Raw genomic sequence first — 27,540 nt, 5'->3', positions numbered from 1 at the left:
TGCCACTACACAATACCCACCACTACCTGCCCGCGACCGAAACCAAGTTATTGTAGCCACCACAGCGACGTAAGCAGTGCCTCTGACGACGGTGTTGCACGAACACCACAAGCGACGACAATGAGTTTTAAACTAGGCGCAGTAAGATGTTGCTGCTATGACCAGCGATGATTGCTTCATCGAACGTTACAGCAGTAGCGAGCGGCAGCTCTCGACGGCGCCACTTGCTTCACCATCAGGGCTAGCAGAAATATTTGTTATCTCCCCAAACAAATCGATCTCTTGTCCAACTAGAAGGTTTCAAATGTAAATTCAGGCTATGGGGACCATGGATGGACAGGTGGTGATGGGAAGATTACTAAAGGTAACGGAGAAAACTTCAGTGGTGGTGGAGGTGACTTCACAAGTGGTGGCAAGAATATTGAAAGCGGTGGTAAGCTTACAAGTGGTGGCGGCTGTGAGTGATTGGATGGTGGAGATGAGCTAATGGGTGGTGGTGGTGGAGAGAAAATTGGTTGTGGTGTTAGATTTGGTGATGAATGAGATTGAACTAGCATAGTTCTATCAAATCTTTAGTGATTGGTGATTTTTTATCAGATCTTTTGTTTACCCAGAGTTTTGGGATGGTTGTTGGTGTTCTGTAGTGTTGGTGATTTTTTGATCTGTGGTGATTTCGTTGTTGGTGGTTGTGGTAAGGTGCATAATTGGTTCGTTGGTGGTGGTGTAGGCTATGATGGTTCTGTGGTTGGTTGTGATGGTTCTATTGTTGGCTATGATGGTTCTGTGACCAATTGTGAGTTGAGATTGATCTGGTCACAGACGGTCACATTGAATAAAATTTTGGTCACAGTTAGTCATGCTAAAAATAAAGTTAGTTACGGTTAATCACAGGTTTGCGGTGTGTGCATATTTGTTTGTGGTGACCCTATGCAATTAAGTATGTGTTTGTTGTGATTATTTGTGTCCAATTTTGTGTTAATTGTGATCGATTGTGACTTAAGATTAACCTGTTCACAAACAATCACACTGAATACAAATTTTGTTACAGTTAGTCACACCGAAAACAAAGTTGGTCACAGGCGTCAGAGTGGTCATTAGAATAGTTTGCTGGACGGGTCGTCGAACAATCGCTGGAGAGGACATTAGAGTGATCGTCAGAGCCGATAGCTATCTCCGGTGGAGAGGTGAACTAAAGGTGGTGTAGTGAGATGATCGAATGGGATGGGTGAGGTGGTAATGTATATTATATTATATATTAATATTTAATAAATTGATTTATCAATTGATTTTTAAAATATTTTAATGAATTTGTTATTTATGAAATGTGAAGTTTAAAACAAGGAGGTATGTTAAGATTTTTTGAAGTTGAAAATTGAAATGTAGGGTTCAAGATGATTTTTCCAGTAAAATTTGTATTTGGGCGTCAAATAGTAAATGCGAGTCTATGGGCTACTCGGCCGAGCGCATAGTAGCTGAGATCTTGAGAACGTTTTGGTTCACCTTTATCGAGCACTCTTACACAGACATGAGATTGTGTAGATATGCATAGTATATACTGGTATTTGGTTAATTATTTTTGGGGAAGTAAGAAGACGAATCATTGCTTGTGTCTCGATTACGGGTCGAGCCCTCTTCCGGGCTTGGCTATAATCGTTTGAGCTTTCAAATTTATAATTTTTCTTTGTAATTATTGCAGAAGGATTCAAAGGAAGAACAATATTACAGATGCAGCATCTTTCCCTCCTGTCCAGTTGCAGATATTGGATGAATACGTAAAATCGATTTAATGTTTCTTTATCTTCTTTTCTTTCTCTATTTTTTTTATTATTATCTTATATTTTGCTGTATAAATCCACATATGCAGGTGATGGTGTATAATGGCCTTGTCAATGTTACTTTGTCTAACCCTGGGGGTATGATCACCGGAATACGGTACAATGGCATTGATAATTTGTTGGAAAGTGGTCGTAAAGAAAACGATAGAGGGTAGTGTTATTTTCAATGTTTATCTATTTTTTTTCTTTTGAACTATATCCCTAGAATAGAATCAAAATTTTGATTAATTCTTGTCAAATAACGTAGGTATTGGGACGTTCTTTGGAGCAAACCGGAACATCCCAGTGACATTTATGATAAGTAAGTCCCATCATTCATTTATGTAAATATAATCGGAAATGCTAATACTAAGGTAGATGGTGCTCATGACATATCTAAGTTGCACAGATATGGACATGGATATGGTCATTCTAATATCACTGATTTTTTGGACAAGTAGGACAGACACGTTAATATAAATTATTGATTTTTATTATTTTTAATGTAGGACTCGACACATTGATATTAAAAGTATATAAAAGATTGAACAAGGGCTTGAGGCTTGTTGGATACATGTTTCGAGGATTGTCGTGTCGTACATGGACATGGCCTAGTAAGAGTGTCCTTTCATTATAGAGGCAATTTGAAAACATGAGTTGGGATAATAACTTAGGCCCTGTTCTCTTTGCTGTTTTTAAGCCATTTTTTGTTTTCGATTTTTCAAAACTGTGAAAACGCATTCTCTTTTTCGTTTTTGAAAATCGAATTTTCGAAAACAAAAAATTTTTTGTGAAGAAAACGCAAAACGGATATTTTCTATACAAAACCCAATTTTTTGGAAAACACGGGAAAGAGGAAAGAGAAACTTCATTCAAGCCCTTTCTCTCTTCAGTCTCCTTTCTCTCTTCCCAAATAGCTTCCTTCTCTCTTGACTCCAGCTTCTCTGTCGAACACTGCAATCGGCAATGAAAGAGATGTGTTGATGCCGGCACTGGCATGGGGAGGCGACACTGCTGTGAACGCAGCGTCGCGATAGGTGTTGATCTGCGCGATTGGGGTTTTTTTGATTTTTCGATCTGACGGCGCTGGGTGTTGATGGTGATGGTGGCGAGCAGGTGGTAGTGGTCTGTCTGTGGTGGTACGTTTGATGGTGGTAGTGGTGGTATTGATTTTAGTTGATTTTGTGGTGGTATGTTGAATGGTATTGGTGGTGGTCGACGATAGTGATGTGGTGTGGTGGATGAATTGATGGTTCATGGTGGTGGTGGTATGTTCTTGATTTCTACGGTGGATGAATTGATGGTGCAGTGGATGAATTGATTTTGGTTGATTTATGTGTTCTTGATGGTGGTGGTATGTTTGATGGTTCTATGTTTTCTGCATTCTTTTTGTTCTGGTGGTTGAATTTTTTTAATTTTTTTTGAATTTTATTTATTTATTTATTATTATTATTTTTTTTGTGGTTGAATTGATGATGATTTGGTTGATTTTGGCGGTCGGTGGTTGTGTGGATCTTGGTTGGCAGTGGATTCGAGCTAGTGGTGGTAGCTTTGTAGTGGACCTAGTGGTGGTGTTGGTGGTGGTGTGGTGATTTCTTGAATAAAATAGCATGAAAAAATGTCTTCAAAATTTCAAAGCAAAGGCATTTCCATTTTTATGTTTTGAGAAACAATTTTACAAAATGACAAAAAGAACGTATTTTCAAAATTTTCAAAACAGACCCCCAAAATGCAAAACTCAAAATAAATTCGAAACTCAAAACTACAAAATTGAAACACGAAGAAAGCAGCCCCTTAGTTTTTTGAAATATGAAGGAAAAAAATTGTGAATAGATTTACTAAATTATGTCTAGCACCTATTTGAATTTTTTATTTTTTTTATTTTCCATACCAACCTCAATCTGGTGGTGTATGACTTTTTATGCAAAACGATAAACACCAGAACATCAAAAAGATTTTACCTTGAATGCCTGCAAACCAAGAGATATTTACCGTATCTTGTGACTTGCTAAAAATTGAATATTAGAGCATGTAGAAGACATAACAAGATTTTTTAAGAATAGATTGGGAACTACGGATGTGAGTTTTCAGAATCGTCGCTTCTTTCTCAAAAACTATAGTTGCAGATCAGATACAATTGCATTATTGTTTTCAACACACTGGCCATATAAAGAGATTAGAAATGCTTCCGAATAGGTCCAAAGTGTCATCTCCTTCGAACAATTACTATTAGCTAAGTAACTAAGTGATGTAGGATGAATAACAAAGAAAGAAGAAGGAGAAGGGAGGAGAAGAGAAGAAGGGGAATCGGGAGGGGGAAAAGAGGAAGAGGAGAAGAAACGTGGCTCAGCCAAATGCAATTTAATCGGTTCATCGTCTGCCAATTACAATGTAAAAATAGGTTTAAATACTGAAAATATTGAAAACCTAAAAACCTGAAAGATAGGGCCAAGCCCATTACACAAGTCCATAAAATAAAATAACTCAAGTCCAACTAAGAAATAAAAGTCCAACTAAAATAATGAAACTCGTCCAAATAATGAAATTGGAATGTCCTCATCAATTCTCCCAGGGTGGGAGAGAAAACTCGACCCTGTCGAGTGGCTATATCACTATAGGCTTCGGCCAATCCCCCAACCATAAGCTGAGTGGTTGGGCAAGCTTCTTCCGACGTCTGTAGAAATGCGTTAGTGGTGGTCTGAACCTGGTGTCCTCACCAACTCCCTCGGGTGGACGGGAGGCGATCTGGGCCAAGGAAGATCCTACTGACTCCGATAAAACTCCAATAGATCTGGATCCAATTGCTGTAGCGTCTCCCTGGAGATCCATGCACAGTCAGAATCTGGTCGACCAACCCAACGAACAAGGAAGCGCTGAACCTCTCCATCATTAGTGAACACAATTTCTTCATCTAAAATAGCATCAATTTTGTCTTTGTGTGCTATGAGAGGTTATAGTGGGTTAGAAGGGGCAAAAGAATCAGAATCAAGGTCCACAAAAGGAGGTGACAGAGGATCATTTGAGGGAATAAAATGACCTTTATAAGCTACAAGGTCCTCAACATTGAAAGTAAAGTGGTAACCAAGGTGCGGTGGAATGTCAACAATATATGTATTTGGACCAACCTGCTTTAAAATTTTAGAAGGACCAACACTGCGAGCTTGCAATTTGGAGGCGGGTCCATATAGACTCCGCTCTGGCCTAATGCGAACAATAACGTAATCCCCAATGTTAAACTCAATATGTCGTTTGTGTAAATCAGCTTGGAGTTTATATTTTGCATTACTAGCTTCAAGTTGTTTATTGATCTCAATATGTAAGTCACGAAGATGTTGTGCAAATGCTTCGGCTGATACTGACACTCTAGCCTGTGGGGACATAGGGATGAGATCTAACGGTTTCCTAGGCTTGTACCCATGAACGGCTTCAAATGGACTCATACCTAATGAACGATTTATGGAGCTATTATACGCAATTTGAGCTACAGGAAAGATCAAATCCTAATTTCGAAGGTTTTCCCGGACCAGACAACGTAATAGGTTACCAAGACTTCGATTAACTACTTCAGTTTGACCGTCATTCTGAGGGTGGTAGGCCGTAGAAAATTTCAATTTGGTACCCATCTTATGCCACAAGGTTCTCCAAAAATGGCTAGTGAAACGAACGTCCCTATCAGACACAATGGTCTTGGGAAGTCCATACAATTTGACAATTTCATTAAAGAATAACACGGCAACCTTGAACAGATCCGACGTCTTGCTACAGGGAATAAAATGAGCCATCTTTGAGAAGCGATCGACAACCACAAAAATAGAATCATGCTTCTTTGGGGTCCGTGGAAGTCCTAACACAAAATCCATACTAACATCTTGTCAAGGACAATTGGGGACAGGGAGGGGAGTGTATAAACCTGTGTTCTGCTTCTTCTGCTTACTCAATTGACAAGTGTTACAAGTACTAACAATCTTAGCCACGTCTTTCTTCAAGCTAGGCCAATAGAATTGACGTTCAACTTCCTCTATGGTCTTATCACGTCCAAAGTGACCGGCTAACCCTCCCGCATGAATTTCCCACATGATGAAATCTCGCACTGAAGTTCGAGGGATGCACAATTTATTGGCTCTAAAGAGATAACCCTCCTCAAGTCGGAAGCCATCTGTGGCGCCTGATTGTTCCCTTTGTAAATTAAGAAAGATATCTTTAAAATCGGGACATGTCTTGTAATCCTCCTTAAGTCTTTCAAAACCAATGACCTTGACACTCATGATCGACAAAAGGAAGACACGACGACTTAATGCGTCAGTTGCTTGGTTTTCTACGCCCTTCTTGTGTTTTAAAACAAATGAATAGGCCTGCAAATATTCGACCGAACGACCATGCCTAGAACTTAATCTTTTCTGGGAGTTGAGGTAACGAAGGGCCTCGTGATCCGAATAAAGGACATTCCTGGGGCAACAGATAGTGGCGCCAATAGCGCAAAGCCTGGACCACCGCATACAGTTCCTTATCATAAGTTGAGTACCGCTGTTTGGCTTCATATAACTTCTCACTGAAGTAGACAACTGGGTGACGATCTTGACTCAAGACTCCGCCTATACCTACCCCGGAGGCATCACATTCAACTTCAAAGACTTGGAAAAGTCGGGAAGGCGCATAATAGGAGCCTCCGTCATTCGCTTCTTGACTAACTTAAAGGCCTTAGCCGCCTCTTGTGTCCAACGAAACTCCCCTTTCTTCATGCACTCCGTGATAGGCGCTATAATAGTGCTAAACCTCTTAATAAAGAGACGGTAAAATGTAGCTAAGTCATGAAAGCTTCTGATGTCATGAATAGCATTAGGCTCAGGCCAGTCAATAACTGCCTGGACCTTAGCAGGATCAGCAGATACTCCTGTCGAAGAGACAATGTAACCCAAAAAAAGGACTGTATCGGTGAAGAAAGAGCACTTCTTGACGTTAGCATATAGATTAGTTGCACGAAGGGTAGAGCAGACTTGTGTGAGATGGTCAAGGTGTTGCTCCTTATTCTTACTATAGATGAGGATATCATCAAAGTAGACAACAATAAACTTTCCCATGAAAGGTCGGAGAGTTTGTGTCATTACCCGCATAAAGGTACTTGGCGCATTACTTAGCCCAAAAGGCATGACCAGCCATTCATAAAGACCATCTTTCGTTTTAAACGCGGTCTTCCACTCATCACCTGGGCGAATTCGAATATGATGGTATCCACTCTTCAGATCAATCTTCGAAAAGATTGTGGCACCAACCATCATATCTAACATATCGTCAAGTCTAGGAATGGAAAAACGATACTTCACCGTAATCCTATTGATTGCACGACTATCCACACACATCCTCCAAGAGCCATCCTTTTTGGGCGTCAATAGGGCGGGGACAGCACACGGGTTTAAACTCTCACGAATGAATCCTTTGTGAAGGAGGTCATCCACTTGCCTTTGAAGTTCAGCGTGCTCGGTAGGATTCATCCTATAATGAGGCAAATTTGGGTGGGATGCCCTTGGGACGAAATCTATGGCATGTTGAATATCCCTTAGTGGAGGTAGATGATCAGGTAGGTCCTCCGAAAAGACGTCTCGAAACTCTTGGAGGATCGACTGGACTTCAACAGGGCTCTCTATTGTGGAGTGGGATGGAACCTCCATGATCACCAAAGCGAACACAACTGAGTCACCAACAAGTGTACGCTCAAACTCCGTAGGATTAATGATGTGCAATTCCTTTCGTTCCACACTCTTCTTCGTTTCCAGTGGGCCAGCAGGCTTTGATGGCAGTGGGTTAAGGTGAATCTTCTTTCCATTAAACACGAAGGAGCAGTAATTGGATCGACCATAGATGGTTACATCTAGGTCAAATAACCAAGGTCGTCCCAAGATAATGTGCCCGACATCCATTGAAATGCCGTCACACCATATATGGTCCTTATACTCGAGAAACTGGATGGGGACTAAACAACGCTCCTTGACAGCTATAGAGGAGGTATCAACCCAAGAGACGCTGTATGGCTGAGGATGAGGAACAGACTTCAACCCTAGACGGGATACAGTAGTCATCGAAACCGCATTAATGCAGCTGCCACTATCCACGATAACTTTACAGCCCTTATTATTAATCTTGATGTAAGGGTGGAAGATGGCATAACAGCGCCAATCATCGGCATCTCTAGGCTGGGTAAGAGTGCAACGGACAACACCGACTCTAGGCGTATGTGGGATAAGGGGACTAGCCTGAATTCAACCTAAGAAGGTATCTTCACTATCCTCCAAGTCATCAAACTCTTCTAACTTAGGCTCATAAACCTGGTCCTCTAGTGGCTCGTCAACTATACCTTCACGCTCTTCCAAAACTAGGGCTCGAGTAGGACACTTGGAAGCAATGTGACCAAAACCCTTACAGTTGAAGCATTACAAACGAGAGGACGTTCTTGAAATCTCAGAACCTTTCCCTTTGCTATCCGATGTAGGGGTAGTATTAGAAGGAGGAGGTCCTAGAATAGACTTAGGGGATGGAGTGGATGCAGAAGAGGTTGCAGTGCGGGAGTCACTACGATTTCTGTACGGTGTCCTAGTCACTAACTCGTAATCCCAAACGAAAGAGTAGGCATGGTCAAGAGTGGTGACACCTCTAAGAACAAGCTCACGCCTAAGTTCGTCTCTTAGGCCTTGCCTAAACCTACTCAAAGTCATGACCTCATCCATAACGACCTGACATTTCATTCGAAACTCATCAAACTGAGCAACATATTCGGTCACAGGCCGACTACCTTGTGTAAGTGCGTTCCATTGATTTAGCAAGTTACCCCTGTAAAATTGAGGTAAATATTTTTCTTAAAGACGATACTTCATTTCATCCCAGCTCCCAACAGGGGGAGCATGAAGCCTCTCCAGGAGGTCCTCGACACTTTTCCAAAAGAGTTGAGCAGTGCCAGTTAACTTCAAATTGGCAAATTGTACCCTCCGATCTTCCGGGACCCCATACCAGGTAAAGAAGCGATCCATATCTCTAACCCATTGATTGAATACACTAGGATCTAGACAACTATCAAATGTAGGAGCATCTAACTTAATGTTTCGAAAGAGGCGCTCCTCGTGGCGATGGGGAGATAGTGTACCATGACGGTAATATTCCCGCTCTCGCCCACGAGCCTGATTTCCTTCCCTATGATCATGTCGGGCGTGGTGTCGACCACCTTGTGGACGACGATGAGGTCTATTAATGGAAGCCTCAGAGTTTTCAGCTTCGGTCGAATATGGGGTTGGGTCAAGAGTGTTCAACCTAGCGGTTATGGCTCTATTCTCCTCACGAGTAGCGGCTACCTTAGTTTGGACAACAGTTAGTTGATTTTGTAACTGCGCCAACTGTCGGGTGAGGGCCTCAATTTGGGAGGGGTCCATAGCAAGGGTACTAGAGGTAGAGGCAGTAACGCGACCACTACGCAATTGCATACACGGTAACACAAGTTAGGTGAAGTGCCTATTGAGATCAACAACCAACGAGTGCCAACAAGAAAAATAGTGACTGAAATTTATCTATTGTTATTATTATTATTTTATTTTATTGTAGGGATTACGTATGGCCCGATCGCAAGCTAATACTACTAATGCCAATAAAATAAAAAGCAAAGGTACAAATGCTAGGTCTAGTCACGTAGGGTAAACGAGTGAACAATGGGGTCGGTTCGTGAGTTTCAATCCAATAGATTTAAAGCTAAATTATCAAAATATTAGCAGCATAAAGAATTAATTGATGCAATTCTAAAATACAGTAACAGTGTCACTAAAAATAGATAGGAACAGAGACTCCCTGAGTTCAGTTGGCTTGAGTCGTCCCAGCGTCGAATGTCTCCACTTTCTGAACGGTTAAGCTCTGAGATACCAAAACAGAAAATTTCGTGTTCGTCGAGGTGCGGTACTGATCAGTCAACTAAAATGTACCTGTAAAATAATGTCAGGAAATTCCCAAAATTCTCGATTCTTTTTTTTGTTTACTCTTTTTTTTTTTGACTTTTTTTTCTAATAATACAAGTCAAATAAATCTTATGTAAATGCAACAACAGGGACTAATTGAGGTCCAAAATAAAATAAAAGCACTAAAACACAAACAAAACTTTAAAATAAGCACCGGTTTCCAGACTTCGAACCATTGCGACCACCGGTTTCCAAACTTCGAACCACTGCTGCGTTGGCGACGGTGAGGGTGGTTATTTTAGCTTCTGCTGGTTGTGGTGGTGTCGTCCGTTGGAGTAAAGTGGCGGCGATTGCGTAGGCGACGGCGAGGGTGGTTGTTTTAGCTTCTGCTAGTTGTGGTGGTGGTGTGTGATTTGACTTGCTGATTTGGCTTCTGCAGATTGTGGATTCAATCGACAAAGCCCAGCTCATTGAACCACCAGTTTCTTCCAAAGGTTTTGACTGATGCCACGATTGAATATCCAGCTCCTTTATGGTGTCTTTCCAATGTTTTCTATGGGCTTGGTTATGATTCGAGAAATAATGATTATAAAGTAGTTCGGGCTGTTGAATTCTGCAATGAAACAAGTCGTTCTCCAGTGTTTTGGGCCATGCTTGCTGTTGTGGGTACGGATATGTTGGAACCAGGTTTAACTTTGATACCACTTTGATGTAGGATGAATAACAAAGAAAGAAGAAGGAGAAGGGAGGAGAAGAGAAGAAGGGGAACCGGGAGGGGAAAAAGAGGAAGAGGGGAAGAAACGTGGCTCAGCCAAATGCAATTTAATCAATTCATCGTCTGCCAATTACAATGTAAAAATAGGTTTAAATACTGAAAATACTGAAAACCTAAAAACCTGAAAGATAGGGCCAAGTCCATTACACAAGTCCATGAAATAAAATAACCCAAGTCCAACTAAGAAATAAAAGTCCAACTAAAATAATGAAACTCGTCCAAATAATGAAACTGGGATGTCCTCATCACTAAGATTTATGTGTTTTGGTCCAGGCTTGAAGGGACTAGTTTCCAGGTTAATAAGGAAGATGAAAACCAAGTAGAGCTGTCATTCATGAAACCATGAACTTCTTCTTCAAATGAAGTACTTCCTCTAAATATTGACAAAAGGTGCAGTTAAGTCCAATTTATGCACTTAGCTGTGGAGATTTTATTCATTTGCTAGTGAAGTTATACTGAACTTCAAATTACTTTATAGGTTTATAATGTTGCGTGGCTCTACTGGATTTTACTTGTATGCAACTTTTGAGCGTCTAGAGGGTTGGCCTGATATTAATTTGTCACAAGGCCGAATAGCATTTAACCTAAACCCCAGCTTGTATGGACATCCTTACTTTCTATTAAATAAAATTACATTTGTATCACATGTAGTCGATAACAAAATGTTTGTAATTTCCTGTGATGTGTGTTCAGGTTTCAAGTCATGGTAGTATCCGATGAAAGGCAAAGGATAATGCCAGCAAGACTAGACCGCAAGAGAGGTCAGATTTTAGACTACCCAGAAGCAATTATTCTGACAGATCCTGGCAATTCTTTCCTCAGAGGAGAGGTAGGTAAATTGCACATTTTAATTAATTGAATCTTGTTAGTGATAATAGTGTTTCCGAAGGATTACATGTCAAGCTTCAATGTGTATGTTAACAGACGTATTTTATTTATCTGGCTTGAAGCGTCTAATACTGGGGGTGGTCTTAATACTAATAAAATTGAAGGAAAACCATAAGAACCATACAACTCACAGTAAACACTGAAAAGGAGGCCCCGGTTCTGTAAAGTCAAGAAAACTATAAGATTTGTCACTTGTTAAATATGTTATCCTTGCAGGTCGATGACAAATATCAATATTCAAGTGACCATAAGGACTGTTGAGTCCATGGGTGGATATGTACCAACCCGCCCTCTGGATTTTGGATAATCGCTCCAAGCAATGAGTTCAAAACAGCAGGGCCTGTCAAGCAAGACCTCACTTCTCATGCTGGTCCAGTTGCCCTATCTGTAAGTATTTCGTATGACTGACTTATGTCCTTATATAATATGACATATATTTGTGTGAAATAATTGTAAACGTGGAAGGTTTTATTAATAAATATTGTAGTATGTTTTCTATTTACATTCTTTTTGCAAATATTACTTTACCTTTGAAGCATAAGATCCTGTTAGCAGTTGTGTAAATCCACAAAACAATAGCTTCTATCTGTACCTTCAGAAATCGACCTAAAAAAGGTAGTTCTATTCAATTATTCTTAGGATTATCTTGCATAGTTATTATAAACAGTTGTCCAACATTTCTATGTACTATGCATTTATTTTGTGCATATGCAGATGTTCTTTAGCACTCATTATGCTGGAAGACCTTTAATAATAAACTTCCGTGATGGAGAACCATGGGGAAAGGTCTTTGGCCCCCTTTTTATGTACCTAAATTCGGTTTATGCTGATGACGATCCATTCACACTTTGGGCAGATGCTAAAGAACAGGTATCACTTGATACTTTTATCAATATTGTTCTCCGGAAGAATATCTAATTTAAGTTTATTTGGATACTTCCTGTGATATATAATTAGATGATCATAGAGACAAAAAGTTGGCCATGCGATTTCCCTATGTCAGAGGACTATCCTTATGCTGAGAAACGTGGTATTGTAATGGGTCGATTACTAGTCTGTGACAGGTATATCCATCTGTTATGTTCTGATATCAATATTCAAAGAAAAGAATAAATTAGCTAAAAAATTGTGTGGTTGTTTTCTCAAGTTAACTACAGAAATCCTCCTATGGAAATTGTTTTTTTACCAGGAGAATGGAGGCATCAGTGCCGTAACTTATGACACATGTTGTCAAGTTCATTTTGCAAAATATGAATCTGATACTCCTTTGATTTTATTGAATGCTAAATGAAACAAATTTAAAATTAAAAAAACTTAAACATATCGTTTCAGTTATATCAGTCAAAGGCCTATTATAGCAAGCTCTGCTTATATTGGATTGGCTCTTCCGGGAGACACTGGTTCGTGGCAAAGAGAAAATAAGGTTTTTCTTCTTCATTCGTATGTTTTCATTTAAAATAGTCTGGCTTATGAGGTTTAGCTCTCTTCATTATTATTGCTGTCCCTTTTCTGTTTCCACAGGGCTATCAATTCTGGACACAAACTGATGACAGGGGATACTTCATAATTAAGGGTGTTCGAGCTGGGAATTATAGTTTGTATGCTTGGGTCCCTGGATTTATTGGCGATTACAAATATAATGCGTATATAAGCGTCCAACCAGGTTTGAACTCATAATATCTGTTCTTTCTTAAATTATCTGTTTTTATAAAGAAAAGGCATTGTACATCTAAGTTGTTTTTTTTTTTTTTTAATGATATATAGGAAACACAATTAAATTGGGCAATCTTGTATATAATCCTCCAAGAAACGGTCCTACCTTGTGGGAAATTGGCATCCCTGATCGGACTGCTGCTGAGTATTTTGTGCCTGATCCAAACCCGAACCTTTTGAACCAACTATATGTTAACAATGGTGAAAAGTATGTGTGAAGTGCGAATGCATGGATAAATATGTTTTCTTCCGCTGATATTTATTCCAATTCTACACAAGCATATTTACATTACTTGTAACTCAACAGGTTTAGGCAGTACGGTTTATGGGATCGCTACACAGAACTGTATTATCAGCAAGATTTAGTTTATACAGTTGGTGTCAGTAATTATCAGACAGATTGGTATTTCGCTCAAGTAAACAGGTATAGGATAAAACTTTTTGGCTCTCTTGATTATTTGATTATTTATAGTTCTAGTTTTAAACTTGAATATAGGAATACAGGAAATAAAACATACATTCCTACCACATGGCAAATTTTATTTGATCTTGATTATATTGACGAGCAAGGAAATTACACGCTTCAACTGGCATTGGCATCGGCTACTGATGCTGAATTGCAGGTATACTCTCCATCGAGTTCAAGCTTCATTTGCTTTTATTATCTTTTTCTTTTTTCCCACTTGTAAGAGATAAGTACTTTCTTTAATTCAATATAAATTTGGATGTTTAGGTCCGAATGAACGTTCCAAGTACAAAAGTACCTCATTTTTAAACAGGTCTGATAGGTAAAGACAATTCTATTGCTAGGCATGGCATCCATGGTTTGTACTGGTTATACAGTATTAGTATACCGGGATCTCTACTCCTCCCCGGAACAAACAGAGTTATTTTAACTCAATCAAGAGGTGCAAGCCCTTGGAAGGGAATCATGGACGACTATATTCGTCTTGAAGGGTCCTCGGAAAATATTGATAAGCGAAGACACAGAAAAGTATCTACTCCATTCAGAGAGCCTGTACGTAGATAGGTACCTTTGTTGGATACAGTTTAATTAGCTTAGTTAAGAAGGAAATTATTGCCCCTTAGAACTAGAACTCATTGAAGGGGACACAGAGGAGGATGTAGAAGAGAAGTTTTAGTGTTAAGAGGTCAGCTAATTTTGCATGGGGTAACCCTGCTGGTGTAACTATGGAAAAGGGCGTTTGAGACTATACTGTAGCTTAGTTAAGAAGGAAATTATTGCCCCTTAGAACTAGAACTCATTGAAGGGGACAGAGAGTAGGATGCAGAAGAGAAGTTTTAGTGTTAAGAGGTCAGCTAATTTAGTATGGGGTAACCCTTCTGGTGTAACTATGGAAAAGGGCGTTTGAGACTATTTTCTTTTTTATGGAAAATATTTCATTTCTGTCAACGCTAAACTCAGTCTTGGGACAATTAGTAATTCGTTTAAGACTCCCAACTTGAATGTTATTTCTCCAAACAAATTTTCTGGAATAAGTTTGGCAGTTGGCGTGAATTCTACGAGCTCGGTTTATTTACTTGACTTTGAATTCTTTTATGTGCGAAAAGTCTTTTTTTCATCTTCATAAAATTTGCCTGTAGGAAGTGGAAAAATAGCCATGCTCTTGGTTTAGATATTTATGAAAGTCAAGACCATGTTTTTAATGCATAAACTCTCGAGACTTCCTTCTTTTTTTATTTATTATTATTATTATTATTATTATTATTATTATTATTATTATTATTATTATTATTATTATTTTATTTATTTATTATTATTTTTTTTGGAGTTTGCACCCAGTATATAAATCTCATCAGAAATTGAAAATAAACCATTAACTCATCGATGAGTTAGTATTTTGTGCATATGTATAAATTTGTTTGAATACACGTAAGCACGTGTTTGAGATAAGTTTTGATTAATTCATATCCTTTGATTTTTTTTTTTATTATTATTCAAACAGTCAAAATTTGTGGGCAATCTTTAGGTTTAGTTATTTTTTCCAATTCGTTAATTACTGACCGGATTATTGACGAACTAAATCGAACAAATTATTGCAAATTTGCCAAAATGTTGGGCCAAACTGCCTAAACTGAAAATTTGAAAAATCCACCAATGGACTTCCAGATAATATTTGACAAAGAGTTGGCGGCTAGTATTTTCTTATGATTTTTTCATTTACTTGTATGCCTAAATGTGGACTCGAAAAAGGTAAAATGTCAAGTATTGAAAGATTGAATCGATGTCAAATCGGGATCGAATCGATTGTCAAAAATAAAGAAATAAATTTATATTCTACAAAATGACAATTAATTCGGGATTCGATTGTCAAAAATAAAGAAATAAATTTATATTCTACAAAATGACAAAAATAAATTAATTTTTCAAATTAATATTATATAAACAAAAGTACTCATTTATGAGTGAACTTTGCCACGTTTAATTTTGTTATATGTGGTGGTGAATTGCTTAAATAATTTTACAGTATTTTAGATATGTTAATAAAACTAATTAATAAAGAAAAAATAAATCGAAATGAAAATTAAAAAAAAAAAAGTTAAATCAAGAAATCATTAATTCTGGGCTTAGGTTTTTCTTGGGCGGTTTTCAAATAATAATTTTTATAATGGGGCTTACAAAGCTACCTTTAAAATTAAGAGTCTTTTGAAAAATAATATGAAAAGTTTTTTGAAAGTAAAAAATACTATATGATATTAAAAAGCGATACAATATCACTTTTTATTAAAAAATAACATACAATATCACTTTTATTAAAGATGATGTTTGTCACTAAAAAAAGTGATAGAAATTAATAAAAGTGTGTTTGATTGGCATAAAAAATATCACCTAGAAAAGAAAATATTTTCCTTCTTTTGTGGAAAATAAAAATTACTTCCATCCAAGTAAAATATTTTCCTTTAAAACAAGGAAAATTATGCATATTTTCAAAAGTTGAAAAATGTTTTCCATAGAAAAAATTAGCAATCAAACACTCCAAATAGGTTTTTGGGTGGAAAATTGATATTTTTTATGAAAAATAAATTTAATCAAACACACCCTAAGATATTAAGAAAATGACAAACACTAAAAGAAAAGTGACAAAAAAAAAAAAGGTGAGAAATACTAAAAAAAAGTGTTTTTTTTTTAAAAAAAATGATGAATTCAAAAAGTTACACATTAAAAAAGTGACACCACTCAAAAATAAAAAAAAAATCAAAAATATGACAAACTCAAAAAAGTAACAATTTAAAAAAAAAAAAAAAAAAGAAAAAACAAAAAAAAAAAAAAAAAAAAAAAAAGAAAAACTCAAAAAAAAAAAAAATTAAAAAAAAAAAAAAAAAGTGACACAAATTTAAAAAAAAAAAGTGACAGAAAATAAAAAATTGACAAACACTCAAAAATTGTGAAAAAGTGACTTTTAATTTTGTTTTGGCATCACATCTTTTAACTTATTTATGGGCTATATTTCTTCACTTGTTAGGTGATATTTTTTTTTATCATTTCGAAGTATTCACGATCAACTTTGAAATACATCTTTTGAAATTGAAAATCGATAAACGAGATGCTCACCAAGTCAAAACTGGCCACAAGAAGTGTCAAATCCCCATATTGTTGCATCAATAATGGTAGACTAATTGATTTCTATCATATAATATTAACCAAAAATCATTAGCCATTTAAACAAAACCTCCCCCGGTTGTTGCATCGAAAGATTATTTGAAAAAAAAAAAAAATTATATATATATATATATATATATATATAGCTTGTATAATTTATTCAAGAAATTGCAGTGCGGTACCTCAAATACAAATTTGTCGAGTAAAAATCGAATTACAGGGAAAAAAAGACGAAAAATGGAAGGATTATGCAATCTTCATTTTCTGGTTACGATTCCTGCTCCCAGTCAATCGATTTCACTGATTAAAGAAAACACATTCTAAAGATTGAATGAAACATAAGTTATTGCTAGTTTATGTATGTATATGAATGTGCCTCGGTGGGTATGTGAGATTAGTTGGTTTTGTGGTCTTTTTTGTGCAATTAATATGAAGCTGTAGAGCATTTAAAAATACAGTATTTTATACTTTTTAATAACTTTTCACATGATTTTTCAAACGTGCCTCATATTTAGGTTCTGTTTCACACATATTATTTAAAAAATTAAGAGTTTTGAATATTATTTTTGGAGAATGCGTGGTTAAAAGTGAAATTTTTTTATTAATTTGTGTGTAGAATATTTTATTATATTAATATGTAGTGAAGAATGATGCTGTAACAAATAATATAAATTTTTAAAGGTTGTCAAACAAGGCCTAGGGTACATAGTTTAATTTCCTCTTATATAATTGTATCATCATATTACGATAACCAAGTAACAATCCAAAAGGATTTTTATTTTTTCTTTATATCACTTCTACCTTTTAATTTATTCAACTTTTATAATTAAAAAAAAAAAATAGTTTAACGAGTGTTTTACAACTTTCATTTCTTTCCTTAAAAAAAATAATAAAAAAATTTAAACTTATAACAGTCAAAGGTCAGTAATACAATCAAACTAAGCATTGAAAAATTAGGCTATAATTGGGTGGCCCAACTTGTTACTTAGGTTGAAAAATGTTAAAAATGAATTTTAAGAGCCAACCCAACTTATCAAACCGGTTAAATCGATCGCGGGAGACGTTCTCGGATGATCAGGCCAATTACTCTCTCTCTCTCTCTCTCTCTCTCTCTCTCTATATATATATATATATATATATATTTTTTTTTTTTTTCGATTGAACTGATCGAGCCGGTTCTAGTTCGCACAAACAAACTAGGACACTTATTCCATTTTGAAAATAACGTAAGAAAGTTCAACAAATTAACAAGTGTATTCGTATTACCAACTTCCGTGCCTAAAACAATATTCCCAAGTCAAAGTCCTGGGCCATGTACTAGTATTCGGATATAAAATTTTAATCTATATAAGAGACTCACACGAACTGCTCCATTAACATTGCTTTTGAAATTAAATTAAAACAAAATAATAATATAAGGCTTCAGGCTTCTGCTCTTGATCGGTGACGTCTTCTTCTTCAAGGTAGTCCTTAATCTTGCATGCTGTCTTTACATGTTACTGCTGTATGTGCTGAGTCGACGCGATTCTTTTTTATTCACTTCGTTTTATAATCTGAAACATGTTCTATATTGTTGGTTAGCAGGTTCTTTTGTTGTCGCAAAAATGGAGAAGACACGAAGGTTTTTAGTTTTAGGGTTTCTTGCGATTGTGTTTTCATTGTTCTTGCATGTCGATTCTGCTCCGAATATCCCCAAGAGGTTTGATCATTACAAAACCATCTCTTTGCTTCAGTTTATTTACAACAGCCATTCTCTAACTCATGCAAGTAACTATGTAAGACATTCAATTCGGAGAAATGCTACATGTATAGGGTGTTCTTACGTACTGTTTTACAGAATGTCAGGTGACAAGAGTTTATTAAATTTTGAACAAAAAATAAAGTTAAACCAATAATGAAGCGTTGTCATCTCAGCATCTGTAAACCCATCTGTACGAGTGGCGTTTTTGTTCAATTTGAATGTGAAGTTCTTAAAAACATTTATGTAAGATAACTTGCACCAAATAAGGCAATAACTCTGGTTTCAAAGTTTGAGTTTTAGAAGTTCTTATTGGAATGAGAATGGTGTTTCCAAAATTTTTCTTCCTCCAGAAGTAAGACAGTTGTGTTACCCTCATAACATGATTTTGTAATAACATTATTCCTATCCTTCGGTCCATTTTTAAATACCATTGAGGTTCTATCTTAAAATGTCAACCTTTTTAAGAGAAATAGTCTAAGTCCTTATATGTTGGTCTATATTTTCATCTTCATTCAATGTGGAATTTTATTCTTTAATATGTCGCGCAAGATGACATCTTGTTTGAGTAAATTAATTTTAAAATTCATGTGCTCATTTCTTTGAGTTTTTATCGGATCGAGTTTTTCATTGGATATCAATGAACTCTGATATCATATTAAATACTTGAAATTTCATCTTAAAAGGTCAATCATTTTAAAAAAAAGTAATCCAAATCCTTATGTGTTGTTCTATATTTTCATATTTATCCCTTAACAATTTTCAAGAAAAAAAAAATATATATTATTTGCATCATAATGGATTAGCATTTTTTGGCAGTTGGATATTAGGCATCCAACTATTCACTACTCCACAAAGTCCATTGACTTTATTTACCGATTAACAAGTTAAATACAACTTTACGCGTATAAGAAAAAAGAAAGCAACAGACCACTATCTACGGAAACTAAGAAATCAACATCTTTGATTTTTATTCCATTCAACTTCTTATAATATACAAATAAGTCCATAGATACTGCATTTTTTCCTGAGTTCATATTTATCTTATCATCCGTCAATTAGCTTCTCTCTCTCTCTCTCTCATTTTGTCAATTGCTGACTTATGTAATTAATAATTGAATTTGCAGGACTGATGAGGAGCAGATGCCATCTTCTCCAGTCAAACTGAATAAATGGAAAGACCGTGTAAGCCTAAATTACCACATAAACTTCTTATACTGATCGTGATATTCAATACTTTCGACATATCTAGACATTGGACGACATTAAGAACAAAAACAAACTATTTCTTTTGTCAATTATAATGTACATGTCCAATATGACGATCCAAATACGCTTTTTATGTTCGTGTTTTTAATATCAATTAAGTGTTTTGCACAGTTCTTGAAGGGAAAAATTTGGAAGAAGAAAAGGATTTGCAAAATAAATTCATTATGGAATTACGTACATTACTCCTTAGAAAATATATTGGCGATAATATATATCCAAATTGATTAGAATTATTTTTTGTTTGCAGGTAATGTTGGACAACGGCATTGTTAAACTCACATTATTATCTCCAAGTGGTTTGATCGCTGGAATACAATACAAAGGAGATGAGAATATCCTCGAAAATCATTTCAAAGAATCCAGACGAGGGTGAGTTGCGTTAAACCAATATATAATCTATGAATGAAATTGTAAAATAAGTTCTTGAAAAGCAAATATTTTGCTACAAATTCTTCATGAATCACCAAACAAATTATAATCCCCTTTTACGTCTAAAAGTAACTCGTACTTTACATGGATTTGCATATTTAGGTATTGGGACATGGTATGGAGTAGGCCACCAGACCTCAAAAGTTATTTCAACGAGTAAGTTAAAAATTTGGGTCTTCTAGAATTTCAAAATTTGTGTCCACGATCAAGAATACTTATTTAGGTAAATAAAAATTATTATTTGACTTCATTAAATTATGTAGGCTTGAAGGGACAAGTTTCAAAGTTATAGTGGAAATGGAAGATATGATCGAAATTTCATTCACCAGAACATGGAATTCCTCCGATAGTTACTCATACCCGCTGAATGTCGATATAAGGTGGAATTCAATTTATTTATTATGGATAGCATAGCATATTCAACAACTTAATAGAGTTCGCCTAACTAATACATTTCTTTTACAGATATATAATGTTGCGTGGAAGCTCCGGTTTCTATTCATATGCCATAAAGGAACATTTAGAACGATGGCCAGATTTAAATATTGATGAATCAAGAATAGCTTTCAAACTTAACGATGAAACGTAAGATATGACAATTAGAAACTTTAAAATGCATTACATACTCGATGTCAAATTTTATAATATTAACTTTATTTTGTATATAGATTCAATTACATGGCTATATCAGACGACATACAAAGGATCATGCCAACAGCTCGTGATCGTACGCTAGGCCAAGTTCTCAACTATAAAGAAGCTGTTTTATTAACAAATCCTGGCAATCCATCCCTCAAAGGCCAGGTAGGTGTCTAAACATTGATTCAATAACCTAAATGTGGTAATTCATTCCTATGCCATAAAACCTCCCCGTATCTATCCAGTGAGAGTAATGCTATGTAGTCCTACTCGGATTGTAACCTCGGTCATTAGCGCTACATAGACTAGAGTTGCAATTCCATTAGGGCTAAATAGCATTACGTCCAGTGAAATATATCTATTGACTTTGTAAATCTTCTTCCAGGTGGACGACAAGTACCAGTACTCGTATGACAACAAGGATAGCTTGGTTCACGGGTGGATTAGCACTCAACGAGACATAGGATTTTGGGTTATAACACCAAGCAACGAGTTTCGTGTTGGTGGCCCAGTGAAAAATGATCTTACATCTCATGTTGGCCCGACCTCCTTAGCTGTAAGTAGATCTTATTTAGTAGAATTTCCTTTAACCTCACAAAGTAAACGTTTCATAAAGTTCTTGACAACGTATAGGAAAATAGATTCTTCATTTATAATCTTTAAGTAAGCATTTAATTTACACTTTCTTATTCACTATTTCCTTTTGAATTATCCACGTCCAGGTATTTTTGAGTAACCATTATGCTGGACCACGGTTTGGAGTTAGATTACGAAATGGAGAGCCGTGGAAGAAAGTCTTTGGGCCTGTTTTTATATATCTCAACTCAGGTTCAAGTAACAAGCCAAGCACACTTTGGACAGATGCTAAAGGACAGGTCATTTTCATGAAACAAAATACAATAAATATTGAAAACCTATTTTTGGTTTTTCTTCACGAACCTAACTCCTATTTCTTACTCCATCAGATGCAAAAAGAAACCCAAAAATGGCCATATGATTTCCCACGTTCAGAGGACTTCCCTCATTCCATTCAAAGGGGTACCATTAGCGGTCGATTATTAGTCCATGACAAGTATCTCAATCGAGAATCCATGCCTGCAAAATCAGCATATGTGGGATTGGCTCCAAGAGGAGATGTGGGATCTTGGCAAACAGACACTAAGGTTATATATTATTTGACATAAATTTAATATATCTACTTCTATAAAACTTATATAAGTAACAACATTAGGTTAATTTGTACTTTCACACAGGTAGATATTAATTATTTTTCTCAATATTATTATTAGGGTTATCAATTCTGGAATCAAACGGACGAAAATGGTTACTTCACAATAAGAGGTGTTCGAGGAGGTACTTACAGCTTGAATGCTTGGGTCCCAGGAGTGATGGGTGACTATAAATATGAAACTGATATCGTCATCACACCAGGTTTTAATCTAAAAGCCTATTGAATTTTATGCTTAAAAGTTGAAAAATCATTCCTAAATGCAATCTATAAAGAAAACAAACATCTTTCACTCAAATTGTGATTTTTGGTACAGGGAGACAAAATCAACTAGGCAATCTTGTATATAGACCTCCAAGAAATGGTCCTACCCTATGGGAAATCGGGATTCCCGATCGTACTCCCGCTGAGTTCTACGTGCCCGATCCAGCGCCACAGTTCATGAACCGTTTATTTATCAACCAAACTCAGAAGTAAGCTCTCAATAAAATGATGCCACTATTTTGAGCTTATTAAAAAAAAAAAAAAATGTTCTTCAACAATTTCTAATAATCACTTCTCTGATATTCAGGTACAGACAATACGGATTGTGGGATCGATATACAGATTTATACCCCGAAAAAGATCTAGTATACACTGTTGGCACCAGTGATTACAGGAAAGATTGGTTTTTTGCTCATGTCAACAGGTATTTAGGACAAGCTTTGATGATCATTCTGTTCATCTAAAAGATAAACTTGCAGATTAATTCCAAATTATAAATATGTATTTTGCAGGAGAAGAAATAGTACATACATGCCAACGACATGGCAAGTTTCATTTGATTTAACAAATGTTGTAAGGACACGAGTCTATACACTCCAGATAGCGCTAGCTTCTGCTACCCATTCCGAAATAGAAGTAAGATTTGGAAAAAAAAAAAAAAAACTATCATTTCTTACATGATAATGATTAATGAATCTATTTAATGTTGATTTTTTGTATTCTTATAGGTTCGAATAAATATTCCATTCACACCACGTCCTGACTTTACGACAAGATTGATAGGAAGGGATAATGCAATTGCAAGACATGGACTTCATGGATTATACTCATTACATAGCATAAGTGTACCAGGATCTAAACTCGCGAATGGAAGAAATATAATATATCTAAAGCAATCAAGAGGTGGTTATCCTTTCAATGGAGTCATGTATGACTACCTTCGCTTTGAAGGGCCACCGGAAGTGAGTCGGTAGACTCATCAATTAATTTAGTTTTACATGGTACATTTTTTTGATAGTCCTAGGAAATAAGTGAAAATCATACGTTAGTTTGGAAACTCTAGATTAATTGGAAGAGCTACAATTGTAATTTTTCTTCCATACGTGCACTGCACACAAATTTGTTCATTTTATGACTTGTAATTTGATCTTTTAAAGTTTCAACTTTCAACAACATGTACAAATTTTGTAGCAATAATAGTAAGCATATGCATTGCACATCTTATGTACTGATGAATGAATATATATGAATAACACTTTTTTATAAATTTTGACAAATGAAAATATGAAATCACATAAGAAAATACCTATAAATCAACCCTCATCCACCTCGGCAAAAGGAGAAAAAGGAAATATGAAAATAAATAAATAAAAGTATCTCTCTGATGGTAAATTCCTCATTGGACTTCCTTGTCTGCCTATCACCGACTGTCATCCCCCACCACTCACCCGTCCTATGGCGACTCCATCATTTCATCAAATGATGGAGTCAGTTTTCTTTTGTCGAATCTAATTTCAACTTTGAACATGTTAACATCAAGCTAATGGATCTGTCAAATCCGGTTTCACTTTCTCTATCAAAGCTAATTATACTTTCTTGTTTCATGACAAGTTGAGGGAACTTTTGCTTTCAATATACATTAGTGTGACAATTATTGTGTCACTTAATTATTTTTCTAGCGAAATAAACAAGATTTAAAAACCAACAAGTGGCACAAAATTCCAAGAAAGCTGCCACTTTGCGAATAAAAAAGTTCCTGTGAGTGGCCAACCGGCATCAACAATATTCTCTAATAAGTGTGACCTAAACGAGTTGCATCAAATCAATAAATTTGTTTATCTTCAAATTTACTAGGGATCCAGTTTGACTTTACTCCTTTCTCCTTCACATATAAGTTACCTATACATTTGGACACACATATTAGAGGTACAAATCGAGACTTCTCCAATGAAAAGGCGAGGAAGGTTTCGATCAAACACGCTCCGATACTTGAGTCAATAAATGGATAGATAATTTAGTGTAAGAGAAATACGAATAGAGAAGAAACGTGGGAGTAGAGTTTGATTTCTAAATTGTTAATTTGTAATTACCTTCAAATAACATCGATCTAGTCTGAATATTTATGATAAGCAAAAAGAGGTAAATAGTCATTTGACCTCACACACATTGTCCTATACAGAAAAATTAATTTGACATCTCATGTGCTCAATGTGTCAGGTTGCAACTTGCGCGAGACATTAAGAAAAGAACATATATCCCCTAAAAATCAAGAAGACCACAAGGTGCAGCTAAGGGTTAGGTCCTCTTGGGCACCTTGGGGAGAAGTAAAAATCTATTGTGAGTTGTGTTGTCTCGAAGACAGTCGTCGACAAGATATTAGTTTGTGAAAAATCAATTAATACTTGCTTGATATTTTGCTTAGTTGACAACCAAATTATCTACCACGTAAACAGAGTCATAACAGTAGTTTCTCAAATCCAAGATGTGATTATTCATATGGAACACTTGACTTTGAAGATTGCAAGACTTTCATAACTGCATATTCAGACCTTGTTATAAGGGCGAGAGAGTTGACGGCAATTTATTAAATCATCGCCAAAAGTGAGGAAATATACCACCACACAATGATGATATTGGAAATCCAAGCACTCTTTAATCTTGCTATCTCAAACTTTATAAAAAAAAATGCAGTCACCCACCAAGAATAGGGTTTCTATTGCCATTACATGTAACCAATCTGGCCTCAACTTACCTCTTTCTCGTATCAACGATTAATTGGTCCTCCTGTAACAAGAAAGAAACTAACTCGATGTGACATAGCGAGCATGTGTTTTTGTTCAAAACTGTACAAATCATAACAAACAACAAAGTGGATTTGAGAGTTTGAATTATCATTCTCACGGTGATTACTATCTAATTAATGGTACAACTATTCCTAACTTCAATTCGATTGATGAAAAATAAAAGTAGTTATTTTCTTTTTGTGAAATTTTAATTTTAAATGTACTAAAATAATAAAAGTAATTTTTTTTATGCGATGATTTGTTAGGAGTCACAAGTTCACCATAGTTATCCATCCCCCTTATTAATCTCATTTCCAATTTTTATAATAAGTGATTATGTGGACCCGTTGAATTCTTCTAAACGAATTCGAACTAATCCTACACAATTAAGTCAATCCACCATATCTCTGTGTAAATCCGAATAAGTCTTAATCAAGAGCATTCAATCACAAAGAACTCATGTAACAACTACGACAAACATAAAAATGTATCTCTACAATTTATCCAAATTGCAAGTTTTCACTGTGGTATAAACAAATAATTCATCTCTCGACGTAATTATTGTTCACTAGTCAATGAATTAGTGGGCAATTAATCCAAAACATTAAAATAATAATTCAAAACTAGATTAAAATTGTTCATCCTAATTAATTACTTAATTGTCGATTATGGAGATGAGTAAAACAAGAAGAAATTAAAGTCTATCACTGGGTTTTAAGAATTAAAAAAAATGAAGATCATGCCCTATGAATTCACATTCTTCTTGTAAAAGCCTTAAAATCCTAGCTTTCTCGATTAATTTCCTGATTGTTCTCTCCTTTTCTTATAATTGATATGACTTTTGTGTCCTGATAGGCCTTTATGACTTGGATATATGTGAATAGTGAATCCCCCAAATATCAACTTGACTATATGTGCTAAACGTTGTCATGTGCATTGCACGAATTTTATATTTATTGTATTTTTATTAGCGTCGAAATTGTAGATTTTTCAAAACTTGTTGAAAATTCTAAGTGCTAGGTAAAATCCGATAATTTGGTTCATTGCATTATCACAAGATGCACGGAGATTTCTTTTTCGTTTTTTTTATCCTCATTTATTTTTTCTATTTTTTAAATTGTTTTGTTCATATTATAAATATTTTTTTTGATTTTAAATTCTTTTCTCATTATGTTAAAACTTAATTTTTACAATTTTAATTAAATATTATTTATATATATTATTTATTTAGTTTTCGTAACTTTCTTTTGTTTAATTTGATTTGTTTTTATTATATATTTTTTAAAAATTGTTTTAAAATTTATTTTTTCATGTTGAAAATAATTTTTTGTTTGATTTAAGTTTTTTTTTAATTCTTTTCATTTTATGATAAATCGTAATTTTTTTAATTTTAATTAAATGATATTTAATTTTAATTTTAATTATTTTAATTTAATTAAAAACTTTATAATAACTTTTTTTTTGTTTTTTAAATTTTTGTCTGTAATTTTTTTAATTTATTAAATAATTTAGTTTTTTTTATTAGCATTGGTGTAAAATGATAGCTACATTTCGATTTGCTTAATTTTTTTAGATTATGCTTTACTCCATTATCTCTTGTCTAATATTCTAACATTTGAATTTTTGCAAGATGGAATACCATCTAGATGCGAAGTTGAGAAGGATAATACTTAAGATTTGGAGTCTCGATTTTAATCATTATCTTAATTTTTTCCATTTTTGGGGAAAAGAAAATCATCTCAAACAATAAGGTAATCAGTGAATTTAACGTACATTGATCAAGATTTAATTATTACTAATTAAATAATTAATATTTTTCTATAATTATATATAAGATATATTCAATCTTTTATCATATTAATGGAATAAAACGGTGTTATTTTGTCATTCAACGTAGGGAAACGATATACAGTGAGATAAAATGCAACTAAACACTTCAGATATAAACAATGAGGGTGTACTGTAAATACAGGGTAAAATGGATAAAAGAAATGGAAATTAATAGAGACATAATAAAAGGCAAAAAATATATATACAGCTCAAACTCCTCATTCCCCTCTTATACAGTAGTGAAGTGAAATGTCACTATATCAATCACGAAAATGATTAAAAACAACACGACGTTATTTTTGTTCCCACGATGAAAAAAATTGCTACAGTGTGATAAAATAGAGAAATTCACTGTTCCTAACTACAGTACTTTCCCATTCTCTTTTTTATATAGTAGTGATATAATGAAACTGTTAAGCATATTGGCTTGATTATATGTGTATTGTTGACCTCGAAAATTGGACCCTCTACGTGGCCAACCGATAGCCACTCCACGTATTCCTCCCTGCGCACAATCAACGCACGGTCAGATGCACACGGCTTGGACTAGCGGGGGTGGTGGCGACTGTATACACTCCGACGGTCAAGTTAGGCTCAGGTGATCGGAATAGTACCAAGGT

General features: G+C 35.3%; 1 protein-coding gene and 1 pseudogene across 3 annotated transcripts; both read left to right on the top strand.

Moving 5' to 3' along the window:
• The first annotated feature begins 1,378 nt into the window (after positions 1–1,378).
• On the top strand, positions 1,379–14,637 carry LOC111401197 (annotated as a pseudogene).
• A 3,481-nt stretch (positions 14,638–18,118) lies between these two features.
• LOC111401196 (rhamnogalacturonate lyase-like) lies at positions 18,119–23,524 on the top strand. Of its 3 annotated transcripts, none has more exons than XM_023028823.1 (16): positions 18,119–18,203; positions 18,325–18,439; positions 19,606–19,663; positions 19,995–20,116; positions 20,279–20,332; positions 20,440–20,556; positions 20,642–20,761; positions 20,845–20,980; positions 21,201–21,371; positions 21,538–21,690; positions 21,781–21,978; positions 22,105–22,246; positions 22,360–22,516; positions 22,615–22,731; positions 22,820–22,943; positions 23,036–23,524. In XM_023028823.1, the coding sequence occupies exons 2-16, from the start codon at positions 18,345–18,347 to the stop codon at positions 23,279–23,281; spliced, it is 2,010 nt and encodes a 669-aa protein (XP_022884591.1). In that variant the 5' UTR covers positions 18,119–18,203; positions 18,325–18,344; the 3' UTR covers positions 23,282–23,524. The 3 variants fall into 3 exon arrangements, with proteins under 3 accessions (XP_022884591.1, XP_022884589.1, XP_022884590.1); XM_023028821.1 differs by having other exon boundaries at positions 19,603–19,663; XM_023028822.1 differs by having other exon boundaries at positions 18,322–18,439; positions 19,603–19,663.
• Positions 23,525–27,540: the final 4,016 nt, after the last annotated feature.

The sequence above is a fragment of the Olea europaea genome, chromosome 10 (assembly GCF_002742605.1).
Source record: "Olea europaea var. sylvestris chromosome 10, O_europaea_v1, whole genome shotgun sequence".
In the NCBI taxonomy this organism is placed as follows: Eukaryota; Viridiplantae; Streptophyta; class Magnoliopsida; order Lamiales; family Oleaceae; genus Olea; species Olea europaea.
The sequence above is the reverse complement of the archived record's forward strand: the minus strand, read 5'-3'. Positions and strand labels throughout refer to the sequence as shown.

Bases quoted from the DNA above. Each gene is read 5' to 3' on its own strand.
- LOC111401196 (XM_023028821.1), top strand. From the start codon at position 18,345: ATGGAGAAGACACGAAGGTTTTTAGTTTTAGGGTTTCTTGCGATTGTG. The intron at 18,440-19,602 runs GTTTGATCATTA...TAATTGAATTTG, and splicing joins GCTCCGAATATCCCCAAGAG to CAGGACTGATGAGGAGCAGA. The intron at 19,664-19,994 runs GTAAGCCTAAAT...TTTTGTTTGCAG, and splicing joins TGAATAAATGGAAAGACCGT to GTAATGTTGGACAACGGCAT.